The sequence below is a fragment of the Raphanus sativus genome, chromosome 2, assembly GCF_000801105.2.
Source record: "Raphanus sativus cultivar WK10039 chromosome 2, ASM80110v3, whole genome shotgun sequence".
Classification (NCBI taxonomy): Eukaryota; Viridiplantae; Streptophyta; class Magnoliopsida; order Brassicales; family Brassicaceae; genus Raphanus; species Raphanus sativus.
In genome coordinates this window covers 1250650-1274229 of record NC_079512.1, presented here as the reverse complement: position 1 = coordinate 1274229, position 23580 = coordinate 1250650, and the positions used below count along the sequence as shown (strand labels likewise).

Here is a 23580-nt window from a genome sequence, read left to right as displayed (position 1 = left end):
TGAACATGGTCATATATAATTTGAGACATCGCTGAATTTATCCTTGTTGACTGTTGTACACACTTATTAAACCGGTGGGGTCAAACCGAGACACACAAAGAGGGGCAAATCCGTCATAGCAAAAAAAATGTCACCTGCAAAATCACAAAGCTGCCGTTGTCTTTTGTCTGCTCCACTCTCTCACTCTCTCTCTCACTTCTCTCAGCTATTTCAAAAAAAAAAGCTTAAACCTTTACACACACTCTCTCAAAGAGGAAGTAGAAAGTTTAAACCAATGGCGAATCAAATCATGAAGAACCGACTCCTCTTCCTAATCCTATCTTCAACCTTAGCAACATTCACCACATCAAAATCAACAATCGAGCCCTGCTCCACGAGCTCCACGTGCAACTCCTTCCTCGGCTACACACTCTACACCGACCTCAAAGTCACGGAACTCGCCTCCCTCTTCCAAGCCGACCCAGTCTCCATCCTCCTCTCCAACTCCATCTCCACCTCCTCCCCGGAAGTCGAGAACCACGTCCTCCCTTCCCACCTCTTCCTCAAAATCCCAATCACCTGCTCCTGCGTCGACGGCATACGCAAATCCACCTCCACTCGTTACAAGACCCGCACCTCCGACACGCTCGACTCTATCGCCGGCTCTGTTTACGGCGGTCTCGTCTCCCCCGAGCAGATTCAGGTGGCTAGTCTTTTTTTTTCTGTAATAAGTAACAACTTTTTTTTTTTTTTGAACACTATAATAAGTAACAACTAGACCAAGTTTTTATCAGATAAGAAATCATCTCATATGAAAATGTTTTTTTTTTATCCTATATATATATATTATATATATATATATATATATTATTAATCTTCCTAAATTGGGTTACAAACATATTAGAATTTAAGCAAAATCGACATAACCACCAGATTATTGATAATTTTGAGTCATCTCATATGAAAATGTTTTTTTTTTGGACAACTAGACCAAGTTTTGATCAGACAAGAAATCATCTCATATGAAAATGTTTTTTTGGACAACTAGACCAAGTTTTGATCAGACAATAAGTCATCTCATATGAAAATGTTTTTTTTAGTCAAAATTATCAATCATGGTTGTATCATTTTGCTTAAATTCTAATTTGTTTATAGGAAGATTAATAAATATATATGTGACTGTGTCTGATTTATATGGAAAAATAATATGTGGTTGATCCTGTCTTTTTTTTAGGTGGCGAATCCTGAGATTAAGTCTTCTAATGCTCCTGATGTTGGTACTAGTCTTGTGATTCCTTTGCCGTGTGCTTGCTTCAATGGGACGGATGAGTCTCTCCCGGCGGTTTATCTGTCTTATGTTGTGAGAGGAGTGGATACTATGGGTGGGATTGCGAGGAGGTTCTCGACTACCGTTGCGGATTTGACGAATGTGAATGCCATGGGGGCTCCTGATATCAATCCTGGTGATATCCTCGCTGTCCCATTGCTAGGTAAAGAGGCGTTAAAGTCTCAAATCTTTTTTTGTAGGAGTTTGCATTCAGACATAAGTAGTAAACTAGTTTAACAGTGTTGTTTTGTAATAAAGTGTCTATCACTCTCCCTTTGTTTGATTAGAACGTTATCTTTGGTGGCATGAGAGGTATAAAGTCTTATATTTCTATAGGAGTTCAGACATAACTAACTAGTTAGATAGAGTGTTGAATGTTTTCTTGTTTTGTCTTAAAGTATCACAGCTTGTGGTTCTACTTAAAAGAGTGTTGAAATGTTTTGTTGTTTTGTATCCTCGCTGTCCCCATTGCTAGATAAGATCCACACACACTCTTTCTCTCTAAGTCATCTTCAGTGGCATATGATGTGTAAAATCTCAATCTTTATGCAGGAGTTTGCATTGAGACATATAAGTAACTACTTCGACTGTTGAATGTTTTCTTGTTTTGTACTAAAATGCTGTGATTAAAACGCTCTGAAGTCACGACTTCAGTGGCATAAGAGGTGGAAAGTATAAATTTTTCCTACAGGAGTTTGCATTCAGACATAAGGATTTACTTAATGTGTTGAATGTTGTGCTGTCTTGTATTAAAGTGTCAATCTTTATATAGAAGTTTGCAGTTCAGTGATATGTAAACTACTTAAGAGTGTTGATTAATATTTTGTTGTTGTGTATTAAAATCCTCACAGCTTGTGGTTCAAACTCCCCAAATACGCAACGGATTACGGACTGATCATCCCAAACGGAAGCTACGCTCTCACCGCAGACCACTGTGTACAATGCAGCTGTGCACTCGGAAGCCGCAGGTACTCTAATACCGATTGAGTTCCTTTTGTTTTAAGGTCAGAGTTTTAGCTAAAACTAAGCTCTGATGTTTTGCAGTATGTACTGTGAGCCAGCTTCTTTGTCAGTCTCTTGCTCTAGCATGCAATGTAGAAACAGCAAGTTCATGCTAGGGAACATCACTTCCCAGGAGAGTAGCGCCGGTTGTAAACTCACTTCTTGTACTTACAACGGTTTCGCCAATGGCACTATCTTGACCACGTTGTCCAGGTCTCTCCAACCTCGATGTCCTGGTTAGTACACTGACTCATCATGGTTACAAAAATGAACCCACTTAATGAAAAATCTTGTCGTCTTTGCAGGACCTCCACAATTAGCGCCTCTTATAGCTCCACCTGATACTGTTCCAAAGGAGCTGATGTATGCACCTTCACCTTCGCCTACACCTTCCCCAGCACCGGAGTCTGATGGTGTTGTTAGTGGAGGACCCTCTGTAGCTGCAGCTGCACCAAGAGGGGCTACGGTTGCTTCAAGCAGTTCTATTCCAGGCGATCCAGCTAATGGTCCAGCTGGGAGTATCTCCATAGCTTCTTGCCTGTCTAGCTATCACTCACTCGTTGTGTTCTTGATCTCTGTTGCTTCATACTCTTTTGTAATCTTGGTTTAGTGTAAGATGATGATATATTTACCATTAGTCTTTGTTCTTTGTTAATTTATATGTTTGTACTAGTTGTGATTGAATGAGCTCTGTATTGATGATGGTTCATCCCGGTTTAAAAAGTTTCCGGTTAACTGTCTTGCAAGTAGATAATTTTAAGTGCTTTCGTATTTTTCTTTTTGATTTATGGTTTTGTTTCACTAGTTTTTGGATCCTATGCTTTTTGTGCTGTTTAAGGTTTGATGTTATGCTTTTTGTCTAAGACGTTCATTTGTTCTATTGATGGAAACAACTTCTTGCAAACAGCCATTCAAGAAGAAATTCATTATATGAGTCTTTTGATGTTCCGAATATATTTTGAAACGATGATAAAAGAGCAAATAATCACATTAAGTGAAGGATGTGTTCAAAAAAAAATCACGCTAAGTGAAGGTAAGAATAAAACAAAATATCCTAATGATGAAGACGAAGTATATGATGACTTCATGAATTAGGGAAATCTAGAAGAAAAAATTGGTTCCTTTTGTTGTGTCTAAGAAGAAACGTGAAGTGAAAGCAACTTAGCCTAATGGTTAAGGTCTAAAGGCTTCTACACCCAAACCGGTCAGACGTGGATCTTCATAGGACGGCTCAGATAATGCAGTTAGGCGTAGATCTTCATAAGACATGTAGTATTGTCGGTTGTCGAATCGTCTATGTAATGTTCCTAATAATTGTAATATCATAATAAATCAGCGTTAAAAAAAAAAAACGTGAATATGCTTCTTAAAATCATTTGGTTTAGTAAAAAACTAAAAATGCATTAGATTGGTTTGGTTTAAATTTCTCGGTTATAGTATGTCCAATCATGAATAAGATATGTAATTTCTACACCTAAAAGTTATTTATTTGCAAGTAATTATTCAAGTACTACTTTTCAAATTATCACTTTATAAGTATTCACACCATCAATTTTCTCTAAGATGAAAAAGATTATTAATCACATTTAACTAACTAGCCAATTTTGTTCAAAAAAAAAAAAAAACTAACTAGCCAATGTGTAAGTAGCAACACCAAAAAAACGTAAACAAAGCAATTTTAAGAGAAACAACAAGAAAATATCAAATACATCAAGGGAGTACCGATTATAAGTTCAAATCAAAAATAGAAACATAACAATTAGGGAGATAACTGATATTCAATCTAGTGAAAATATAGACTTTGATGCTTCTAATAGTTTACTTCTCTGAAAGGATATTCATCATCCATTGTTTATATAGAACTACCCGTGCGTTGCACGGGTTTTATTTGATGTTTTAATTCACGAATACTTAAAAAGATTGGAAATATTTTTCTCATGTTAGTTCTTGGATTTTCAGTATATATGGTGACATTTTAATAACAATAATCTGTTTTATTACATAATTTTTATTGATATTCTATTTTAATAATAATGGTGTTTTAAATAGTACATTGATATTTATATTTTTTAATAAATACTTCACTTTTTATAATTTTTCAAAATAGTATTAGCTATAGTTAATTGAAATATATAGAACTGTGAACTCTCTATATTGTTTATATTGTGTAAGAAAACTAAAAACGACACAATTAAAAATATTAATATTACATAACACCAGTCAATATTTTTTATCGATAGTCAGCTAAATATCGAATATATCTTATTATATAAAGCTTGGTTCTTCAAAGTTACTAATTAACATGATCGCGACACATGTCATTAAAATTTTTAAGATTGCGACATGTGTTAATCTATATTATAATTAAAAATGTATATTAAGATAATAACAAAACAAATTTTGTTAAAAAAGTAATTGTAAGTATATCTAATAGTAATTTTCCATTTTAAAATCCTAAACAAAACAAAGTTGCAAATAATTATTTGATAGTAATTTTCCTTTTAATATTTTTAAAGAGGTTAAAATTCATAATGATATAAAATATATACTAAGATAACAAAAAAACTAATTTTGAAATAAAGTAGTTTTAAAATTGATTTAATAGTAAAAAGGAATTTTTTTAAAAATACTTAATAATATTCTAAAATTACTTAATAGAAAAATTGGTTCTTCAAAGTTGTTAATTAACATGATTGTGACACATGACAATTATACATTTAAAATTGTGATATGTGTTAAACTACTTCATAATTTAAATATATATATAAGATAATAAAAACAATTTTTGGTGAAATTAGTTATATAGTAAATTTCCATTTTAAAAATCTTAAACAAAATATTATTTAATAGTAATTTCCTTTTTAAATAATGCGACATGTTTTAGAATATATCATGAATAAAACAATATATACTAAGAAAATAAAAACAAAAACGAATTTTGAAATTATTTAAGAGTAAAAAGAAAATTTAAAAATTACTTAATAATATTATTTTAGAAATATTATTTGATAGTAATTTTTCTCTTAATATTTTGAAGTTGTGTTAGAATATCTCATGATTAAAAAATATATACTAATAAAATTAAAAGAAATTAAAGAAATAATTTTCGTTAATTTAATAGTAAAATTTACTTTTAAAAAATATTTAATTGTAAAATTTAATTTTAAAAATATTTAGAAAATTTCCTTTTTACAAATCTTAAAGAAGAGAAGTTTGTAAAATAACTTATTTAATACTAATTTCCTTTTTCCAAAATCCAAAAAAAGATAATTGTAAAAGATTATTTGATATTAATTTCCTTATAAAATTTTGACATTTGTTAAATATCTTATGATTAATAAAATATATAGGAATATAATAAAAACAATTTGTGTTTTAAAAAGTAATTTTTTGCAGGATTGAGCAATAAAAATATCTGGTGAGTTTTCCTGCATGTTCTTTCACATCTTCGCTTATTATCTTTTTTTTGGTGTCACATGAGAAAATAATTAGATATCTCGATCTTCACATTAAACTGATGTTGAACTTTTTCTAAAAAGAATATAATTGTCATGCTGTTATACATTAGTTATTGTTACAATTATACTTAGCCGTTTGAACATATAGATGTAGTGGTGAACATGAATCGGATATCCGGATTTTTGGAGATATTCTAATCCGATCCATTTTGTTATAATAATCAATTATTTGATCCAATTCGATCTGTAGCCACACGAATATTCGGTGCTTCGGATATTCAGATTTTAGATTTTCGACCGGATATCCGATTTGATCCGCAAAAATAAATTAAAATTAGTAAATAAATCATAAATTCCAAATATAAGATAAAATAATAATAACATTTTATTACAAAAATAAAAATTTATTACTTTTAAAATTCTAATAAATAACTTAATAAATTTATTAAAAAGTACTAGAAAACTTATATACAATATAATATTAATATAAATTATTTATATACATATACGTCTTTACATACATGTATATGTATTCATATAACGGATCAGATCAGATATTCATTCTTAATAATATTAGTATTTTTTGATTTGCTTCGTTTCTTACAGATTTTGCATATAAGTATTTTCTTTGCTTTGTAGAGTTACATATATTTGAAATTTCGGTTCAAATCGAAACAGATAAAATCAAAATTTACGGATATTTTGTCCAACTGTTATGGTATTGTGACTAAGTTAATGTGACTATTATGCTTATATGTGATTATGATTATGTGTGTTTATTTTTATCAACATATAAAAATTGGTTATGTTGTTGTAGATCATGCTACTATGAAATTTAAATCAAAGAGAACGATTTTCCAATGAATTGTTGTAGGTCATGCTATTAAGGAATTTAAATAAAAAATGAAGACTTTCCAATAGAATAGTGTTATGGATAATTCGCCTATACAATATGAATATTGATGCCGAAATCCTAACCGGAAGTTATGTGGAAAAACAGATTTGTATTCTTAGAATAAGTCTCATACCTACATATGCAAGGACCTTTCAAAATGAAAAGACTTCAATTTTCTATAAGAGTGTTCTATGAAATGACTATCAACCAGAACTAAGGTCAAAGCTTAAAAAGTTGGTCTATTTGTCAAGTTCAGTCTTACAATTATATGTCGCACTATCAAGAGTCACTACAGCTGGAGAACTTCAAATTTGTAAAACATACCGACAATGGTATGACATAAGAAAACTAAAAACGACACAATTAAAAATATTAATATTACATAACACCAGTCAATATTTTTTATCGATAGTCAGCTAAATATCGAATATATTTCTAGATAAAACATCAAATTTATTTACTTTAACATTCATGGTGTGACTTTAACATCTTTTTCTATATACAATATTTTGTAAAACACCATTGTCGGTATGTTTTACAAATTTGAAGTTCTCCAGCTGTAGTGACTCTTGATAGTGCGACATATAATTGTAAGACTGAACTTGACAAATAGACCAACTTTTTAAGCTTTGACCTTAGTTCTGGTTGATAGTCATTTCATAGAACACTCTTATAGAAAATTGAAGTCTTTTCATTTTGAAAGGTCCTTGCATATGTAGGTATGAGACTTATTCTAAGAATACAAATCTGTTTTTCCACATAACTTCCGGTTAGGATTTCGGCATCAATATTCATATTGTATAGGCGAATTATCCATAACACTATTCTATTGGAAAGTCTTCATTTTTTATTTAAATTCCTTAATAGCATGACCTACAACAATTCATTGGAAAATCGTTCTCTTTGATTTAAATTTCATAGTAGCATGATCTACAACAACATAACCAATTTTTATATGTTGATAAAAATAAACACACATAATCATAATCACATATAAGCATAATAGTCACATTAACTTAGTCACAATACCATAACAGTTGGACAAAATATCCGTAAATTTTGATTTTATCTGTTTCGATTTGAACCGAAATTTCAAATATATGTAACTCTACAAAGCAAAGAAAATACTTATATGCAAAATCTGTAAGAAACGAAGCAAATCAAAAAATACTAATATTATTAAGAATGAATATCTGATCTGATCCGTTATATGAATACATATACATGTATGTAAAGACGTATATGTATGTAAATAATTTATATTAATATTATATTGTATATAAGTTTTCTAGTACTTTTTAATAAATTTATTAAGTTATTTATTAGAATTTTAAAAGTAATAAATTTTTATTTTTGTAATAAAATGTTATTATTATTTTATCTTATATTTGGAATTTATGATTTATTTACTAATTTTAATTTATTTTTGCGGATCAAATCGGATATCCGGTCGAAAATCTAAAATTATCTGAATATCCGAAGCACCGAATATTCGTGTGGCTACAGATCGAATTGGATCAAATAATTGATTATTATAACAAAATGGATCGGATTAGAATATCTCCAAAAATCCGGATATCCGATTCATGTTCACCACTACATCTATATGTTCAAACGGCTAAGTATAATTGTAACAATAACTAATGTATAACAGCATGACAATTATATTCTTTTTAGAAAAAGTTCAACATCAGTTTAATGTGAAGATCGAGATATCTAATTATTTTCTCATGTGACACCAAAAAAAAGATAATAAGCGAAGATGTGAAAGAACATGCAGGAAAACTCACCAGATATTTTTATTGCTCAATCCTGCAAAAAATTACTTTTTAAAACACAAATTGTATTTATTATCTTCCTATATATTTTATTAATCATAAGATATTTTAACAAATGTCAAAATTTTATAAGGAAATTAATATCAAATAATCTTTTACAATTATCTTTTTTTGGATTTTGGAAAAAGGAAATTAGTATTAAATAAGTTATTTTACAAACTTCTCTTCTTTAAGATTTGTAAAAAGGAAATTTTCTAAATATTTTTAAAATTAAATTTTACAATTAAATATTTTTTAAAAGTAAATTTTACTATTAAATTAACGAAAATTATTTCTTTAATTTCTTTTAATTTTATTAGTATATATATTTTTAATCATGAGATATTCTAACACAACTTCAAAATATTAAGAGAAAAATTACTATCAAATAATATTTCTAAAATAATATTATTAAGTAATTTTTAAATTTTCTTTTTACTCTTAAATAATTTCAAAATTCGTTTTTGTTTTTATTTTCTTAGTATATATTGTTTTATTCATGATATATTCTAAAACATGTCGCATTATTTAAAAAGGAAATTACTATTAAATAATATTTTGTTTAAGATTTTTAAAATGGAAATTTACTATATAACTAATTTCACCAAAAATTGTTTTTATTATCTTATATATATATTTAAATTATGAAGTAGTTTAACACATATCACAATTTTAAATGTATAATTGTCATGTGTCACAATCATGTTAATTAACAACTTTGAAGAACCAATTTTTCTATTAAGTAATTTTAGAATATTATTAAGTATTTTTAAAAAATTTCCTTTTTACTATTAAATCAATTTTAAAACTACTTTATTTCAAAATTCGTTTTTTTGTTATCTTAGTATATATTTTATATCATTATGAATTTTAACCTCTTTAAAAATATTAAAAGGAAAATTACTATCAAATAATTATTTGCAACTTTGTTTTGTTTAGGATTTTAAAATGGAAAATTACTATTAGATATACTTACAATTACTTTTTTAACAAAATTTGTTTTGTTATTATCTTAATATACATTTTTAATTATAATATAGATTAACACATGTCGCAATCTTAAAAATTTTAATGACATGTGTCGCGATCATGTTAATTAGTAACTTTGAAGAACCAAGCTTTATATAATAAGATATGCAATTGTGGAAAAGAATTGCATATTGCCTAATTGCCTAATTGCATATGCAATTGTTTAACTGATTTGGGAGAAAATCAGTTAATTGCCCAATTGCATATTGTCTGATTACCTAATTGAATTGAATTGTTTAATTGAATTGCATATTGAATTGTTTAATTGCCTAATTGAATTGTTTAATTGAATTGTTTGATTTAATTGTTTAATTAAATTGCATATTGTCTGATTGCCTAATTGTTTAGTTGTTTAATTGAATTGAATTGTTTAATTTCATATTGAATTAAACAATTGAATTGAATTGTTTAGTTGAATTGAGTCAAATTGTTTAGTTTAATTGTTTAATTGAATTGAATTGTTTAATTTCATATTGAATTAGGCAATATTGAATTGAATTAGGCAATTCCATATTGAATTGTTTAATTGAATTGCATATGCAATTGTTTAACATATTGCCTAATTGTCTAATTCCCTAATTGCATATGCAAAGAAAACTTATCTTTAATACTATTAGGAATATAAGCAACAAAAAAGATTTAAAGATCAGAAAACACCAAATGTTTTTTGAAAATCTTACAAAATATAGAGTACCTCATCTAATGTGTGAGACAGAAATGGATGACTTATAAATCCTACAAGCAAACCACTGAAATTGAAAGAAATTTTGATGAAACTTTATAAAATCTTATGACAAAACTATGTCTTTGTTCATGCGATTAGAAGTATCCTAAAAATACACTGAACCAAAAAATATACTTTATTTGGCTGCTTACTGCTTATGTGTGTATCTTTTGTGTATAATAGCCGTATTTTGATAAAAGAAACATGACTTCTCTCTCTCTCTCTCTCTCTCTCTCTCTCTCTCTCTCTCTCTCTCTCTCTCTCTCTCTCTCTCTCTCTCTCTCTCTCTCTCTCTCTCTCTCTCTCTCTCTCTCTCTCTCTCTCTCTCTCTCTCTCTCTCTCTCTCTCTCTCTCTCATTTTGTCTTCAATCACAAGTTGTCTTTAAATAATTTAAGAATTGATTCATGTCGCACAATTTGTATCGAACAGTTTGTTGTGCTCCTCTCTAAGAAAAGCTTTATCTCTCGATTTATATTTTGACATCTTGTCATTAGCTGTTACAGTCATATTAATGTATTTTAGAATTGATTTTTCCATTTCGCATCTTCTTGATTTTTTAGAATCTGCCATTTTAAACTGTGTCTTTTTTTATTAAGGATGTCTGAGGGAGTAATTCACTATATTACTCTAGAACCTGTCTACGTTCAAGCTGCTGTGAACCTATATATTAGCTCTTTTAAAGCTAAGAGAATCCATGACTACAATGACAATAGTACTCTGCTGAGTATCTATGATTCTAATGTCATTGTTACCTCGGGAACTCCACCATCAAAGTGAGTATTTATATTTTGAACTTTTGAACTTTTTATAACTACTCATTACATAATGATTTGTGTTACAGGAACACAGTTTTGGAACTTCTTCTGGATCGTGACTCTCTTCAGGCCATAAAACAAGATCCAAGGTTTATAGAAAGCGAACTAGAAAGTGATCTAGAAAAAGAGAGATGCACAGTAAAGTTGTGGGGTCCTTTTGGTGTTTGTTGGCTTCTAACAGAGTATAAGAAGGATTACTCTGATCTCTATCCGCACATCGACTCTTGTGAAAAGGTAATTATGATTTAATTATTATTTGGTTTTCTTATTTAGTGATTTTAACATTTTAATTATTTGATTGTTTAGTGCAACCTCGACCGCCATCTCCCTGCTATATGTAACGAAATGAAAGATTGGACTTATATTCTTGACAATTCCAGTGGTTTATTACTTTCCTCAGACGCACAAAAAACTTTGACCAGCTACCGCACGCTACAAAAGATTAAAGCTTAATTACCTTTTTAGTTTTTTTAACCATTATAATGAAATTGGATCGTTTGATTACAGGAAATGTCGGAGATAAGAAATATTAGATTTGTGTACGAATCTGAAGACATTGTCAAATTTTGTGAGACTCCTCTGCGTGCCATTTTTGATGAGGTACTAGTACTAGTCTATAATTTTCTTTTGAAAGCATTATTCTTTGTTGTTATTCTGAGTGTTTTTTCACTTTTAATAGTTGGAAAGAGTTAACTCTTTCCGACAATCATTAGCGGTAACTCTGTTACTCAATCCAACAATGTGTGATCTTGAGAGCTTGGAAGAATGGATGACTAGTGTTGAGTTCTATGCCCCTCTTGTTCTTGAAGAGATAAAGATTGGTTCTACCGTTACTTCTGACCTCCTCGTACTTCGCAGTTCTCTGGCGGATTCGTTTCGCCAGCTGGTAAAGCGCATGCAAACTGGAAGAACCAGTGTACGTGATTTTAGGTGGTATCATCGAACACAATTCAAGTTTGGTTTCCTACATCTAAGAATTTTATGGGTTTCAGTCGCTTGAAACTTATGTTGGTTATATAAGAAAAGAAATTTTTTATGGTTATCTTTAATATGTCTCTGATTGTATTTCATTAAATTATAAATTAAAAAGGTATATAAATTTTATATAATCAGAAACAAAGCAATTTATTTTTTATTTTACTATAAAATGCTTTTCAATTTCTAATTTTATTTTACATTTTATATTTTGTGTTATTTTATTGAATTACATATAAAATTTTGTATTTTATCATATGGATTCAACACACACAAAGTATATCAAATATTCTTACTAAAAATTTCTAAAATTCAGCTTTATAAAATTTAAATAATTCTATTGAATTATTATGTTAAAATGAAATAGCAGCAATAAAAAGAAATAGAAATCATTACTTTTTCCTCAATTTTTCTTTGCTAATTTTGTATTCTCTATAAAATAGAAAATAGTGAATGTTACCTCACTTTTAAACTTAGACAGAAAATCTCTACTAAAAATAAATATGATCTACATTTGTTATTTGTTTATTTTATAGTCATTTAATTGTTAGAATATTTTTGAAATTATTTATAAAATTTAAATATTTTCAAATAAAATCATGCCCGTAAGGCAGGTCGCCCATAGTACTAGTAATAAAAGGTATTAGAACTACTAATATGATGCATTCAAAGATCACTCTTTGAATATATTCCATTTGTTTGACCAAAAATATTATTTTTATTTTTTATTGTTATAAAGAGAATATTAATTTTCAGTTTTAACTAAAATTATGTCTATTTTAACTTAATGTTAGTTACAAATTGTATTGACTTTTTTATATATAATTTTATTAATTGAAAATATTGTTAGTTAAACAGATGTAATTACAAAATAAAAATATGTTTTAGTCATTTTCTTATTTTGTGTCAAAAATATTAACTTGATATTATTTATAAAACAGAAAATATAATTAACTTTATAATAACTACAATGTGGTAGTCTAAGTACGTCAATTGGACGAGGAGTCATCATGTTTGTCTTGGATATGGATTATTCTCTTCTAATGTGGAATTATTAGTTTCACATATTACTACGTGAATATGAATCTATTATTTATAACTCATTTGAATATTGACTACCCAGAAAAGGATTCGTCTGTGAACTGCATGTTGAGTTAAAGATTAATCTTGACTGTCTGTTATATATATCTGGGATATCACAAGTTAAACAAGAAAAACTTCGTAATAAACACGGCCATTAGTATGCACGTCATGCGGAAGGATGGGATACTAAGGAAGTAAAAAGAATATAGATATCTTCCATAAATATTAGAAAGCATCCGTAAATCATATTTCTTCTGTTTCATATTAATTAAGTGTCAAGTGTCGTTTTTTTTTTTAACACTAAGAGATTATATTAGCTTAAACATTTTACAGAGGACCAGCTTGAAGATCAAACCAACAACTGATAACCAAAGCCGACGAGTTAAACAAACTCTCGGAATCCTAGGTCAGCGGATAAAGAACAATCCCTGGAAACATAATACATGTCGATTGAAAGCAAAAACCTAATATTGATAAAAGCTAGCAAACACAGATAAAGACAGTGAAGAAATCTCCTAAGCAACAAGACGTCCAAACTCCTATCGGCTCTTTGATGAAGAGAACTTGAAACTGATACCTCCCATAGTGAATAGCGCAAGCGGATTTGAGCAAGAAACCAAAGCTTCAAACGGGGAACAGAACAAAAGTTCTATAAAATTCACCCGAAATTGACTAAGTCAACATGCGACAAGGAACCGAAGAGGTCAAACATGCGACTAGGGACGTCAAGAAGAAGCAAGTTAAGGACAAGGCCTCGATCTGACCTTTAGGTTGTAGACAGGGAGCGAATCGCTTCACACCGGCCAAAGTCAGTCTTGAGAAGCAAGACGGAAGAAGGATCGAGACAGTATGAAGCCAAAGAGACCATCGATGAGGAGAAGGAAACATGCAGAGTTGGAGACTAAATACCACGCCATTGAAAACCCAGATCCCGTACCTTCATCACGAAGCAAGCTTAAACCCGATCCAATCTTGAAAAGAAATGGATCTACCGATTATTACTTTCGAAATCGACATGCAACAACACCGAGAAGAAAACTAGAGATTAGAACCCCGACTCCGGCGCTATGGAAGCCACCGGAGTCGGTAACCGGAGGAAGATGATCGGAGGAAACTTAGAGAGAGGAAGGAAGTTTTTAGAGAGGAAGGAGGAGATAAAGATATGTTCACAAGAGTAAGTGTCAAGTGTCGTTATAGCATAAATTTTTTGTTACAAACTAAACGTTGTTTTATGATTTTAATTCATTTTTACTAATGTTTTTTTGCCCCTAATTAAACATAGATAAACAATAAATGTTATGTAATTCTAATGGCCAAACAAAGATAAATTTAAATATTTAATTAGTTTTAAAATTGTGTGCAAAACTCCAAACAACTTAATTTAAAAAGGAGGAGTATTCTGGCTTCTCCTGCGTCCACGTCATCAAGGAGGTAAGGGGTTTTTGTGACACGTGTTGTCACACCATACAACAATTTCTGTGTAATCTGCTCTTTTCCGAACTGGGCTCTTATTAAATTTTGTTATTAAGCCCAATATTAGGTCAAGCCCACGTATCATTAAGCATCTTCTTCCTCTCAAGTTACGTCTCAGCCTTCCACTAATCCGTTCTTAACTCTGAGTTTTTGATCCACCCCTCTGACTGTAAGCATTCATTCGACCTCTTCCCATCCTACCATAACCGGCTGAATCTTCAAGTATAAATATCAGACCTTGATGGTGATCTGCTTTCAGCCGGTCGAGTTCATAGCAGCCGGTGGTCGCGCTTGCCCTTAGTTTCACGGAGGCACCTAATCTATGTTAAAAAGAAGGGAGCCAATGGGTTAACAGTCAATGATAAAAAAAGTTTATCCTCCTTATTATCCCTCACCTTCCTTTTCCAGTATAAACTGCCATCACCATAATATATTTAATTAGATTGAGTGGTTTTTATATTTCTTGGTTAATTATAGGGTTTGGAAATTTCACATAGATTCAGTCCCATGTATTATGTTTGATTCATGTCTATGAATTTGTTAATTTTTCTGTTTTTGTTAGGGAAAAGTGATACAAGTCAAGTCAGAGCGTGCTGCCAAATTGCTTTCATGTGTTGTGTAGGATGCGGATAAGATTGATGGACTAATTAACAGTTCCAGTTGATGCAAACTATCATGTCCAGACACTGCATGAACCGAAAGGTTGCTGGACAGATCATTCTCCTCCCCATTCTCCTCCAGAACGGCTGAACAAATTCCCCTCACTGCTTTTTACGGAAAGATTCTCCTTGAAGTAATCAATGTTTCTTGAAATTTATGATAGGCAGGTCTCCTCTTGGTGTTCTGAACATAGTTTCTGGATTTGGTCAAATCGCAAGGCTTTCCTCACGAGCCAAATGGATTGGGCTGTTACCAAATTCGCTAAGTACGTCTTCACTTTTTGTTCTGGCGGGTATGTGTCTTCTTTTTTTGTTTGTTTCTTTTTAAGAAAAGTAGGGTTTTGCTAAGCTCTAGCTCTTTGGTTGATTCAGAAAAATGATTGGCACACCCTGTTATTCATTGAATTATTTTTTTTCTTTTGCTTAATCACATCTTACCCTTTTCCTCTCTTTTACTTAACCGCACCATATTCAATTATGCTCTCGGTTGTTGTTGTCAGGTTAATATTATTGATACTCGACTTGTCACTGAAGTTGAGAGAAGCTCAGAAAGGTGAAAAAAGAGTCAGGTGAAGCGAAGACAGGAGTCCCTGCAATAGAAAGTCAATTGAGGCGGGAAGGGAAATGAGTGCCTGATGGAATCCATGGACCATAGTCACCTACAATGTGGTCATAGAAGCTATCAGGAGAGGAGACTTGAAACAAATGGAATAACTGATGTATTTTTTATGTTAATCTTGAACTTTACAAATGATTAATTAACATTTTGTAAATCATTTATAGATCTTTATAAGATGTTATGGACTCTTATACAAACTTTATAGGTTCAAATAATGTATCGATAAGGTAATATTTATGTTCTTAACAACAAAAAACTACATCAGTTATTTTCTGCCAAAACTATTTGTATATTGTCAAACAAAGAACATTTCCGAATACGCACAATACCACCAAAATACATTATAAGTGAACTAGAAAATTCTACACCTACTCACCAGTCGCCATAATATAACCTCTATAATTTTCATGATGCAATCATATCTCATTGTTTTAAAAGGGCAGCGGTCTCAACACAAATAGCAATTACAATTGTAAGTTAATCAAAATAGCTATTTACAAATATTCATAATTAAATTACATAAATAGCAGTTTGAAGTCAACAATGAAACCTATCTATATGCTCTCTTATTAAAGGCCATATTTTTCTTTCTGCAGCATTGTTCAATAGTTTCATACAAATATAAGCTGTCCTATATATAAGGAAACTCATCTATGGTTCAGCATGCATTATGACAATTTATAAAGGAGTTTTTATGTTCCAATTTTAGTTTCATTTACATACTGTTTTTTTCGTTTTAATTTTCAAACAAGATATATAATGTTTTTCCTCATTTCCTAATATATTCCATAGTCATAATGGGTTTCTTGCCAAAAATAAAATAATAAGTTTATATAAACAAAACTTTATTACATACGTCTAAATAAAATATCAACTTTACTTTATATTTAATTTCAATTAAGTTAACTTTATTACGACTATTATTTTTTATTTTACTTTTATTGAATCGATTAGTCACAACTATTTATACTATTACATTTTAAACTAAGAAACATAAAAATAATAATACACTACGACCATTAACCATTATCAAAGGGGGTCAGACAACTATCATTTTCTTTAAAATATTTTTCATTTTCATATTTCTGAATATTTTCTTTACTAAGTCTCATGTTGATTAGTTCAAAATGTAATAGTATAAAATAAATTTTAAATTTATGTAATAAAAAATATACGAATCCGGCGCGTAACGCCGGAATACCACTAGTAATCAATAATAATATGTAGTCGACCAATCAAATAATTAAATTACGTGTCGTAATGTGTAAAAAAATCTCAATAATTTCAATAATTTAGTTTCAGAAGGAAAAAATCTCAATAATTTCAATAAATGCTTTTGACTCATAGCTTATAGGTAATCTTTAATGCGAATTGATTTTTCATTTATAGAGGGCACAGTAAATTTTCTGTTTATAGAGATTGAAAATTGGACCAGCAGTTTTTTCTTATAGAGGAATTTTGCATGTTGAGTTGTTGGAGAGGAGACTTCCAAGGTTTGAATGTCCAAACATTCACAGTCAAACTGTCGATGTAAGCAAGATTACCATTACATATTTGCCTTCTCATACCGATCATTCGATTTACCATATAGTATCTAATAATATAGTTTTAAATATTCCGAGACATTTAATACAACATCCATTGCCAACGTATCAAATATGTTTATGTAAGCCTTTTTTTTTGTGTAAGCCTTTTTCAAAAAAAAGAAAAAAAAAAGGAGAGGGTATGTTTACGTATAAATGTATAAAAGCTTGAAAAATGTACATCCAAGTAAGAAGGGATAATAATGTATCTAAAAGAAAAACTAAGATCCTCTAACGATAGTTATGATGAGGACACATGCATGGCTTCTTCGACCATTTACTAACGAGGTATGCTTTTTTTTTTGGAACACTAACGAGGTATGCTTTGGACGTGTTTTTCCGCAATCAACATTTATTTATTTTCCAGTTTAAGCAAAAAGAAAAAAATTAATTATTTGAGTTTCAATGTTGATATCATGGCGACGAGCTGGTTATAAATACTAGATTTGAACTTTATTTTGTTTTTCATATGAAAATATCCAAAATAAGATTGGATAAAACTTTAAAGTATGAATGACTCGAGATGCTGAGCTATCAGTATATTTCGATTGTGCTTTAACTGAAAAATCAGTGGAGTACATAAGGTGACGCATTGAGATTGAATTGGCTCGTACACTCAAGAATGTTATTAATTTTTTTAGAAAGCTTATTTTCTATTTTTAATATCAAAAGCACTAACCTATTTATTCAATTAGACAACCAAAGAAGTATTCTATAATTCTACTATATAAATAACTAAATACATATGTATAAACAAGAAGCTTTAAAAAAAATTTCATTATAAATGTAGGTAATAAAATAGTGTAGTATTTGAAATAAGGTTTACACTGTACAATCGTTATGCAACTGAAACAGTAATCTGGTTAGTTGGACTGTGCAGTCATTAAGTGATGATAAAGGTACAGTTTGTACATGTTAATATAATAAATCTAGAAAATATAAATGCTATACTATAAAATATTTAATGCGTTCACCTAATACATGCATAATACAAAGGAAGTTTCCTGGAAGTTTTGAAATGTGGTAACTAATTTGGTCAGACCACTTACAGGTACTCAGGCCACAGAAATCCATTGCGTTGAGAGTTTTTTACTTGATATGGCTACAATCTAGCTTAGACAAGTCTGAGCTAGAAGAATCTTCCTCCTGTTTTAGTCATAGAAGTAATAATAATAATAATATATTGGTTTATTTTATTCATGTTTTTCTTAAGACAAAGGAGAGATCAAATCTCAAGTACGAAACCAAACATAGATTCGATTTTCAGATTGATTTCAAGCAAAACTAAACAAATCTATATGTCAGTGATTCAGATCAATCAACCACATAAGTTTTGTACAAAAAAAAAAGATGAACAGAACACGACTTCTTCTATATACATTTACATTCTTAGTTAAAAAGAAAACTTCTCATAGTTTCAAGATCACAAAGGGCTACAAATAAAAAAAAGACACCCTTTGTTAACGTCATCTTTAACTTTGTCCCTTTCATCGTTCACAAAGTTTTCCATCCATCTGATTTTGAACTGCTTTCACAGCTGCAACTCTCGCAGCCGTTGCAGCTTTGTTAGCCGCAGCTACAGCTCGCATCACCTGCTCATCCACCCGTCTCTGATCCACGCCTCTTCTCGCCATCTCTCGAGCACTCTGCAGTTAATTTTAAGTAGAATCAAATTTTAATGTTCCAAAAATCGATCTTGACGGTGTTTAGTTGCTAGACTAAGCAGTAAATCGGTCATTAACAAAATATTTTTTTCAAAAAATAAATATATACCTGAACAGCTTTATGAACCGGTCCGATCTCTAGAGGAAGCCGGTTAACGAGATGACCATCATCCCATTCACCACATTTTGCATCTCCGGTTCTAAACCCATACGTACCATACCCTTGTTTACGACCTTCATGCCAAGCTCCTTCGTAATAATGACCATTAGCGAAATGGTAAACACCAAACCCATGGATCTTGTCTCCATAATACTCTCCTGCGTACTTATCACCATTCCTACAAACAATTCATAAACTCAAAACTCAAAAAAAAAAAAAAACAGAGAGATTCGTACATGTAATAAAAAGACAAACTTTATTATTACCTGAAATGGTACGACCCAAGTCCATGTTTGACACCAAACTTAAACTCTCCGACATAAGAGCTCCCATCAGCGCATGTCTGAACACCGAACCCATGGCTCTGACCGTTGAACCACTCTCCCGAGTAAGAATCTCCAGTGTAGAACCAGTAAACACCGTAACCGTGTCTAGCTCCTTGCTTGTACTGTCCCTTGTACTTGCTCCCTTTGGACCAAGACTCGATCCCGTAACCGTCGTATCTCCCGTTGACCCAGTCTCCTTCGTAACGTCCGTTAACGTAATAGTAGTAAACTCCGCTTCCTTGGCTTCTTCCTCCGTTAAACTCACCCTCGTAGATATCTCCGTTAGTGAAGAACCGTACTCCGAAGGGTGGTCTGTTTACTTCCTCCGGTTTGGTCTGTTCCGGTTTAGAATCGCCGATGTACCATTGAACCGGTTTCGGTTTGGTTCGTAGAGTTAATTTTTTACCGGTTCGTTTGATCGCGAGGACGGTCCGGTTGATAACCGCCATATTTCGCGACGCGAAGAAGAGAGCGACGGCGAGGAAGATTAAACCGAGGAGTAGATTCTCCGACGTACCGGTCTGAGAGGAGGAGAAGAAGAAGACGGAGAAGAGTAAGAAAGATGCGAGTGTGAAGGTGGTTAGACCCGGTTTGATTCGGATTAAACTTAAACCGGTTCGGTTTATTGGTTTGCTCTGTTTTTTACTCCTCCTCTGTTTCTCCTCTTTCTCGCCGCCGGCTTCGAGATCGTCGCGAGAGGCTTCGTTGATCGAGGAGAGGCTGTGAATCGACGATCGAATCGTCGGAGACGATCTGAGCAGCGACGATTGAGTCCTCGTCAGTTTCGATTGGCTCATCTCTCCGGCGAGATATGATCACCGGCCAAACCACCGCCGCACAACCGTGCCGAGCATCGCGAAACGGAGAAGAAAGTGAGAGTTTTAATTTTCCGGTACCGGAGAGTATTTATTCGCGGCGAAGCCAAGCTCACTTTGCTTAGAGAGATCGAAAGAGAGAGAGAGGGAGAGAGGGAGAGAGAGAGGGAGAGTTTGGAGCTTTTCTTATTTTAATGGAGTTAGATTTAATAGTGACCGTTAGATGGAGATCTGACGGTTGATTAGGAAAAGCGAAGAAGCGTAGCCGTTGGATCGTGAGTTTAGGGGGGGGGGAGAAGAAAGTCCCGGTCTCGACGGGACGCTTTTTAGCTTTACTGTTGCAGGCCGGCACGTGCCGCCACACACACATATCTATTATTATCAGTAGTTTAATCTTTGTTTTTTTATGTAATGATAATTAAACCTTTTGTTTTTGAAATTTAAATTTTGCTGAAATATCTTCCCTTTTAGAGGGGGAATTTTCTATATTTATAAAAGAGTTGATTTGGACTCTAGGAAGGATATTTATAAAGGTTAGTATATAGTTATAGTAAAAGTATATTCATTTGTTTATTTAGATGTACATGAGATAATAATTAATGTTCGTTTAGTTTTAATAATTAATTAAAATGAGATAAATTATTAAGATATATTTTTTAAAAAATAGGATTTTTATAAAAGAAAAAGATCAGGTGTTTTTCCTCTATATTATGCTGAGAACTTGTGAAGATGCAGTTTTACTGGATCATGATGGTTTTTCTAATTTCTTCTGTTTTTAATAACTTACTTTTTCTGAAATATCTCTGCTTTTGGGAGAATTTTCTAGATTTATATAACAGCTGAATTGGACTTTGGAAAGAATAAATATAAATGTTAGTATATGTTCGTAGTAAGTCTTACTTTATTTTTATTTATATAAAAAGCGTAGGCTAAAATGAGCCGTGTGTAAAAGATCAACGATTCATATTGGGTATAGTTGGTGAAAACTGTAAAGTGTAGGTGATCTACCAAATCGGACGGTGTATATGAATTACTTGATACGGAAAGAAATATAGGAATAAAGTGAAGAAGCAGGAAAAAATGGGTTTGGATCAAAATTGTGAATGAAAGCAAACATTTTACCGAACATCTTCGCATGGTGCACTCCGCATTAGTAGGGCCTCTGGCTCTGATCTTTTCTTTTCTAATAAAATTCACATGGGAGAGTAGTTACATAGTGCAGATACATTCACATTTTATATGGGGATATCTACTGAAAAGTATATCATAGTTACTACACTAGTTTATCTCTGAAAATACTATAATATTAAAATATGAAAAATGAAGAAAACGAAAGAGGAAAATATAGATAGAAATAAATGGTCATTATTGACAAACTTACCAAAAAGAGTAAAACACTCTTACAAGTTATAACACTTGCTTTTTCCTAATTAGTTTACGTTTTTATCATATTCAATACTAATTAATTTACTATGATAAGCTTATTATTGTTGTATTTATGAGATACAACTCTGAGTATCTATTCCTTTATGATGCTCTAAACATGTTTGTTTAGTTTGATTACTTAAGGTACTATCGCTTTCATTAAGATCTAAAAGTCTAAGTCCTAAATGCATTCAATTACTTTTAACTTTCGGCATAAGAAAAGATAATCTGACCCAAACAATACAATAATCACATCAAACGCAGTCTTTCAAAGAATATTCAACCTTAATATATTACTCCCTCTGTTTCATAATAAGTGTCATTCTGAACTCATTTTCTTGTTACACAAAGAGTGTCACTTTACAATTCCAATGTAAATTATACTAACTTTCAGCTGAAAATTAATTGCAAACTGCATTGATTTTATAAATAATTTTATTTATCTAAAATACTATTGGTCAAAAAGGTATAATTAATTACAACTTACATATATTTTAACAATTTTCTTAAACTGTATGAAAAATGTCACAACGACACTCTTTAAAAAACGGAGGGAGTAATTAACTAAATCTAAGACCCGCAAAGACTAATTAAACTAAACAAATCAATGCATAAGATGAAAACAGCGCCTACTACTTTACTCATATAGTAATGTAAACTTATTTTATTAGCTTGCTTTACTGAATCAAAGTCTCTATTCAAATGGAACCGAAGAAGAAACTTGAGACTATTCTCTAACTATTTTTTTTTTTGAAAACAGACTATTCTATTAAACTTGAGACTAGTCTCTTCATCTTTAGAGAAAATGCAAAATCTATTGTGCGTATAAGAGATCAGTAACGTATGCCAGTCTTTACCCTAAGATCAACACTTCTCTATAGAACAAACAAGAAGATGCTTATTTGAGTCAACGAGCTGAAAAAGGCTTTAAAGGATGAAAACTTGGACTGATCGATGACATGGGCATTCGTGTAAGGTGTAAAAGGCTCTAATTCGTGGGACCGTACCGGCATGAACAAAAGTGGATGTCCAAATCGCACAAATCCAAATTGACAGAACAGCAGCTTCCAATGTTGCAAAAGCAGTGCCAAAACACAAATAGGAATTCAAATAGTAAAATTCCAAACACGAGAATCGAAGCATGCCCTTTTCATCATTTTGATTAACACAAGAACTAGAGAGATCACTAAGAAAACAAAGACCCTACGAAATGATCACGTAGACGCATGTGTGCTAAAGCCCATTAAACAAAAGCTTTAGGAGCCAAAAATTTACAAGGTTAAATGCATTAAACTTATAATTTTAGTATAATGCTTTAGGCTGCTAAAAGGCATGCTTGCATGGACGGGTCTCTGAGTCTGCTAATTAGTCGACTCGTTTTGGATCGAAGTTGTGGCCATGGTAGCTCCGGTTTGAGAAAACGAGAAGAGAGATCTGAAGCTCAAAACATGTTTTGGATGTTTGTACGTCAGTGGGAATTCACAACAAGACTCATGATTCGTGGGGCCAAGCCGCTTTGGAGATGACGCCACCAAGTTTTTTTAATTGGTTAGGTATCAAATCTTATGGTAAAAAAAGGAGAAAGCTGGCCTTCGACTCCACTTACTCTTTGTGGCTTCAAGTAGGCCTTTTCTGTCACCAAGTTGTTAAAGTAATGCATCTTTTCAAAATAGCCTCGTGAAAGTGACTAATGTTAGATTTTTTAAAATCAAGATCCCTCTTATAATATATAGCTTTTCAGTCTTGAACTC

The 23580-nt window shown here is 31.4% G+C and overlaps 3 protein-coding genes across 5 annotated transcripts; 2 read left to right on the top strand and 1 right to left on the bottom strand.

Moving 5' to 3' along the window:
• Positions 1-166: 166 nt before the first annotated feature.
• Positions 167-3188, top strand: LOC108823718 (lysM domain-containing GPI-anchored protein 3). Its single transcript, XM_056994118.1, is given in 6 exon segments — positions 167-682; positions 1214-1469; positions 2158-2169; positions 2172-2274; positions 2351-2544; positions 2614-3188. Coding segments are annotated over 6 exon segments (1278 nt in total). The 5' UTR covers positions 167-274; the 3' UTR covers positions 2919-3188.
• Positions 3189-10545: 7357 nt separating this feature from the next.
• LOC130499746 (uncharacterized) lies at positions 10546-14264 on the top strand. Of its 3 annotated transcripts, none has more exons than XM_056994111.1 (6): positions 10546-10745; positions 10829-11005; positions 11074-11281; positions 11555-11647; positions 11727-11963; positions 13439-14264. In XM_056994111.1, coding segments are annotated over exons 1-6 (852 nt in total). In that variant the 5' UTR covers positions 10546-10743; the 3' UTR covers positions 13574-14264. The 3 variants fall into 3 exon arrangements, with proteins under 3 accessions (XP_056850091.1, XP_056850093.1, XP_056850095.1); XM_056994115.1 differs by having other exon boundaries at positions 10548-10745; positions 11727-11977; positions 13439-13558; XM_056994113.1 differs by having other exon boundaries at positions 10546-11005.
• A 4407-nt stretch (positions 14265-18671) lies between these two features.
• Positions 18672-20569, bottom strand: LOC108827238 (uncharacterized). Its single transcript, XM_018600602.2, has 3 exons — positions 19530-20569; positions 19213-19441; positions 18672-19085 (listed from the first exon to the last, which is right to left on the bottom strand). Exons 1-3 carry the CDS (start codon positions 20384-20386, stop codon positions 18927-18929), a joined length of 1245 nt encoding a protein of 414 aa, XP_018456104.2. The 5' UTR covers positions 20387-20569; the 3' UTR covers positions 18672-18926.
• Between the last annotated feature and the right edge of the window lie 3011 nt (positions 20570-23580).

Excerpts from the sequence above, each read along its gene's own strand:
- LOC130499746 (XM_056994111.1), top strand. Across the intron at positions 11,006-11,073 it reads TCGGGAACTCCACCATCAAA|GAACACAGTTTTGGAACTTC; the intron begins GTGAGTATTTAT and ends TTTGTGTTACAG. Across the intron at positions 11,648-11,726 it reads TGCGTGCCATTTTTGATGAG|TTGGAAAGAGTTAACTCTTT; the intron begins GTACTAGTACTA and ends CACTTTTAATAG.
- LOC108827238 (XM_018600602.2), bottom strand. The coding sequence starts at position 20,386 with ATGAGCCAATCGAAACTGACGAGGACTCAATCGTCGCTGCTCAGATCG. Across the intron at positions 19,442-19,529 it reads CTTGGGTCGTACCATTTCAG|GAATGGTGATAAGTACGCAG; the intron begins GTAATAATAAAG and ends AATTGTTTGTAG. Across the intron at positions 19,086-19,212 it reads CGGTTCATAAAGCTGTTCAG|AGTGCTCGAGAGATGGCGAG; the intron begins GTATATATTTAT and ends AATTAACTGCAG.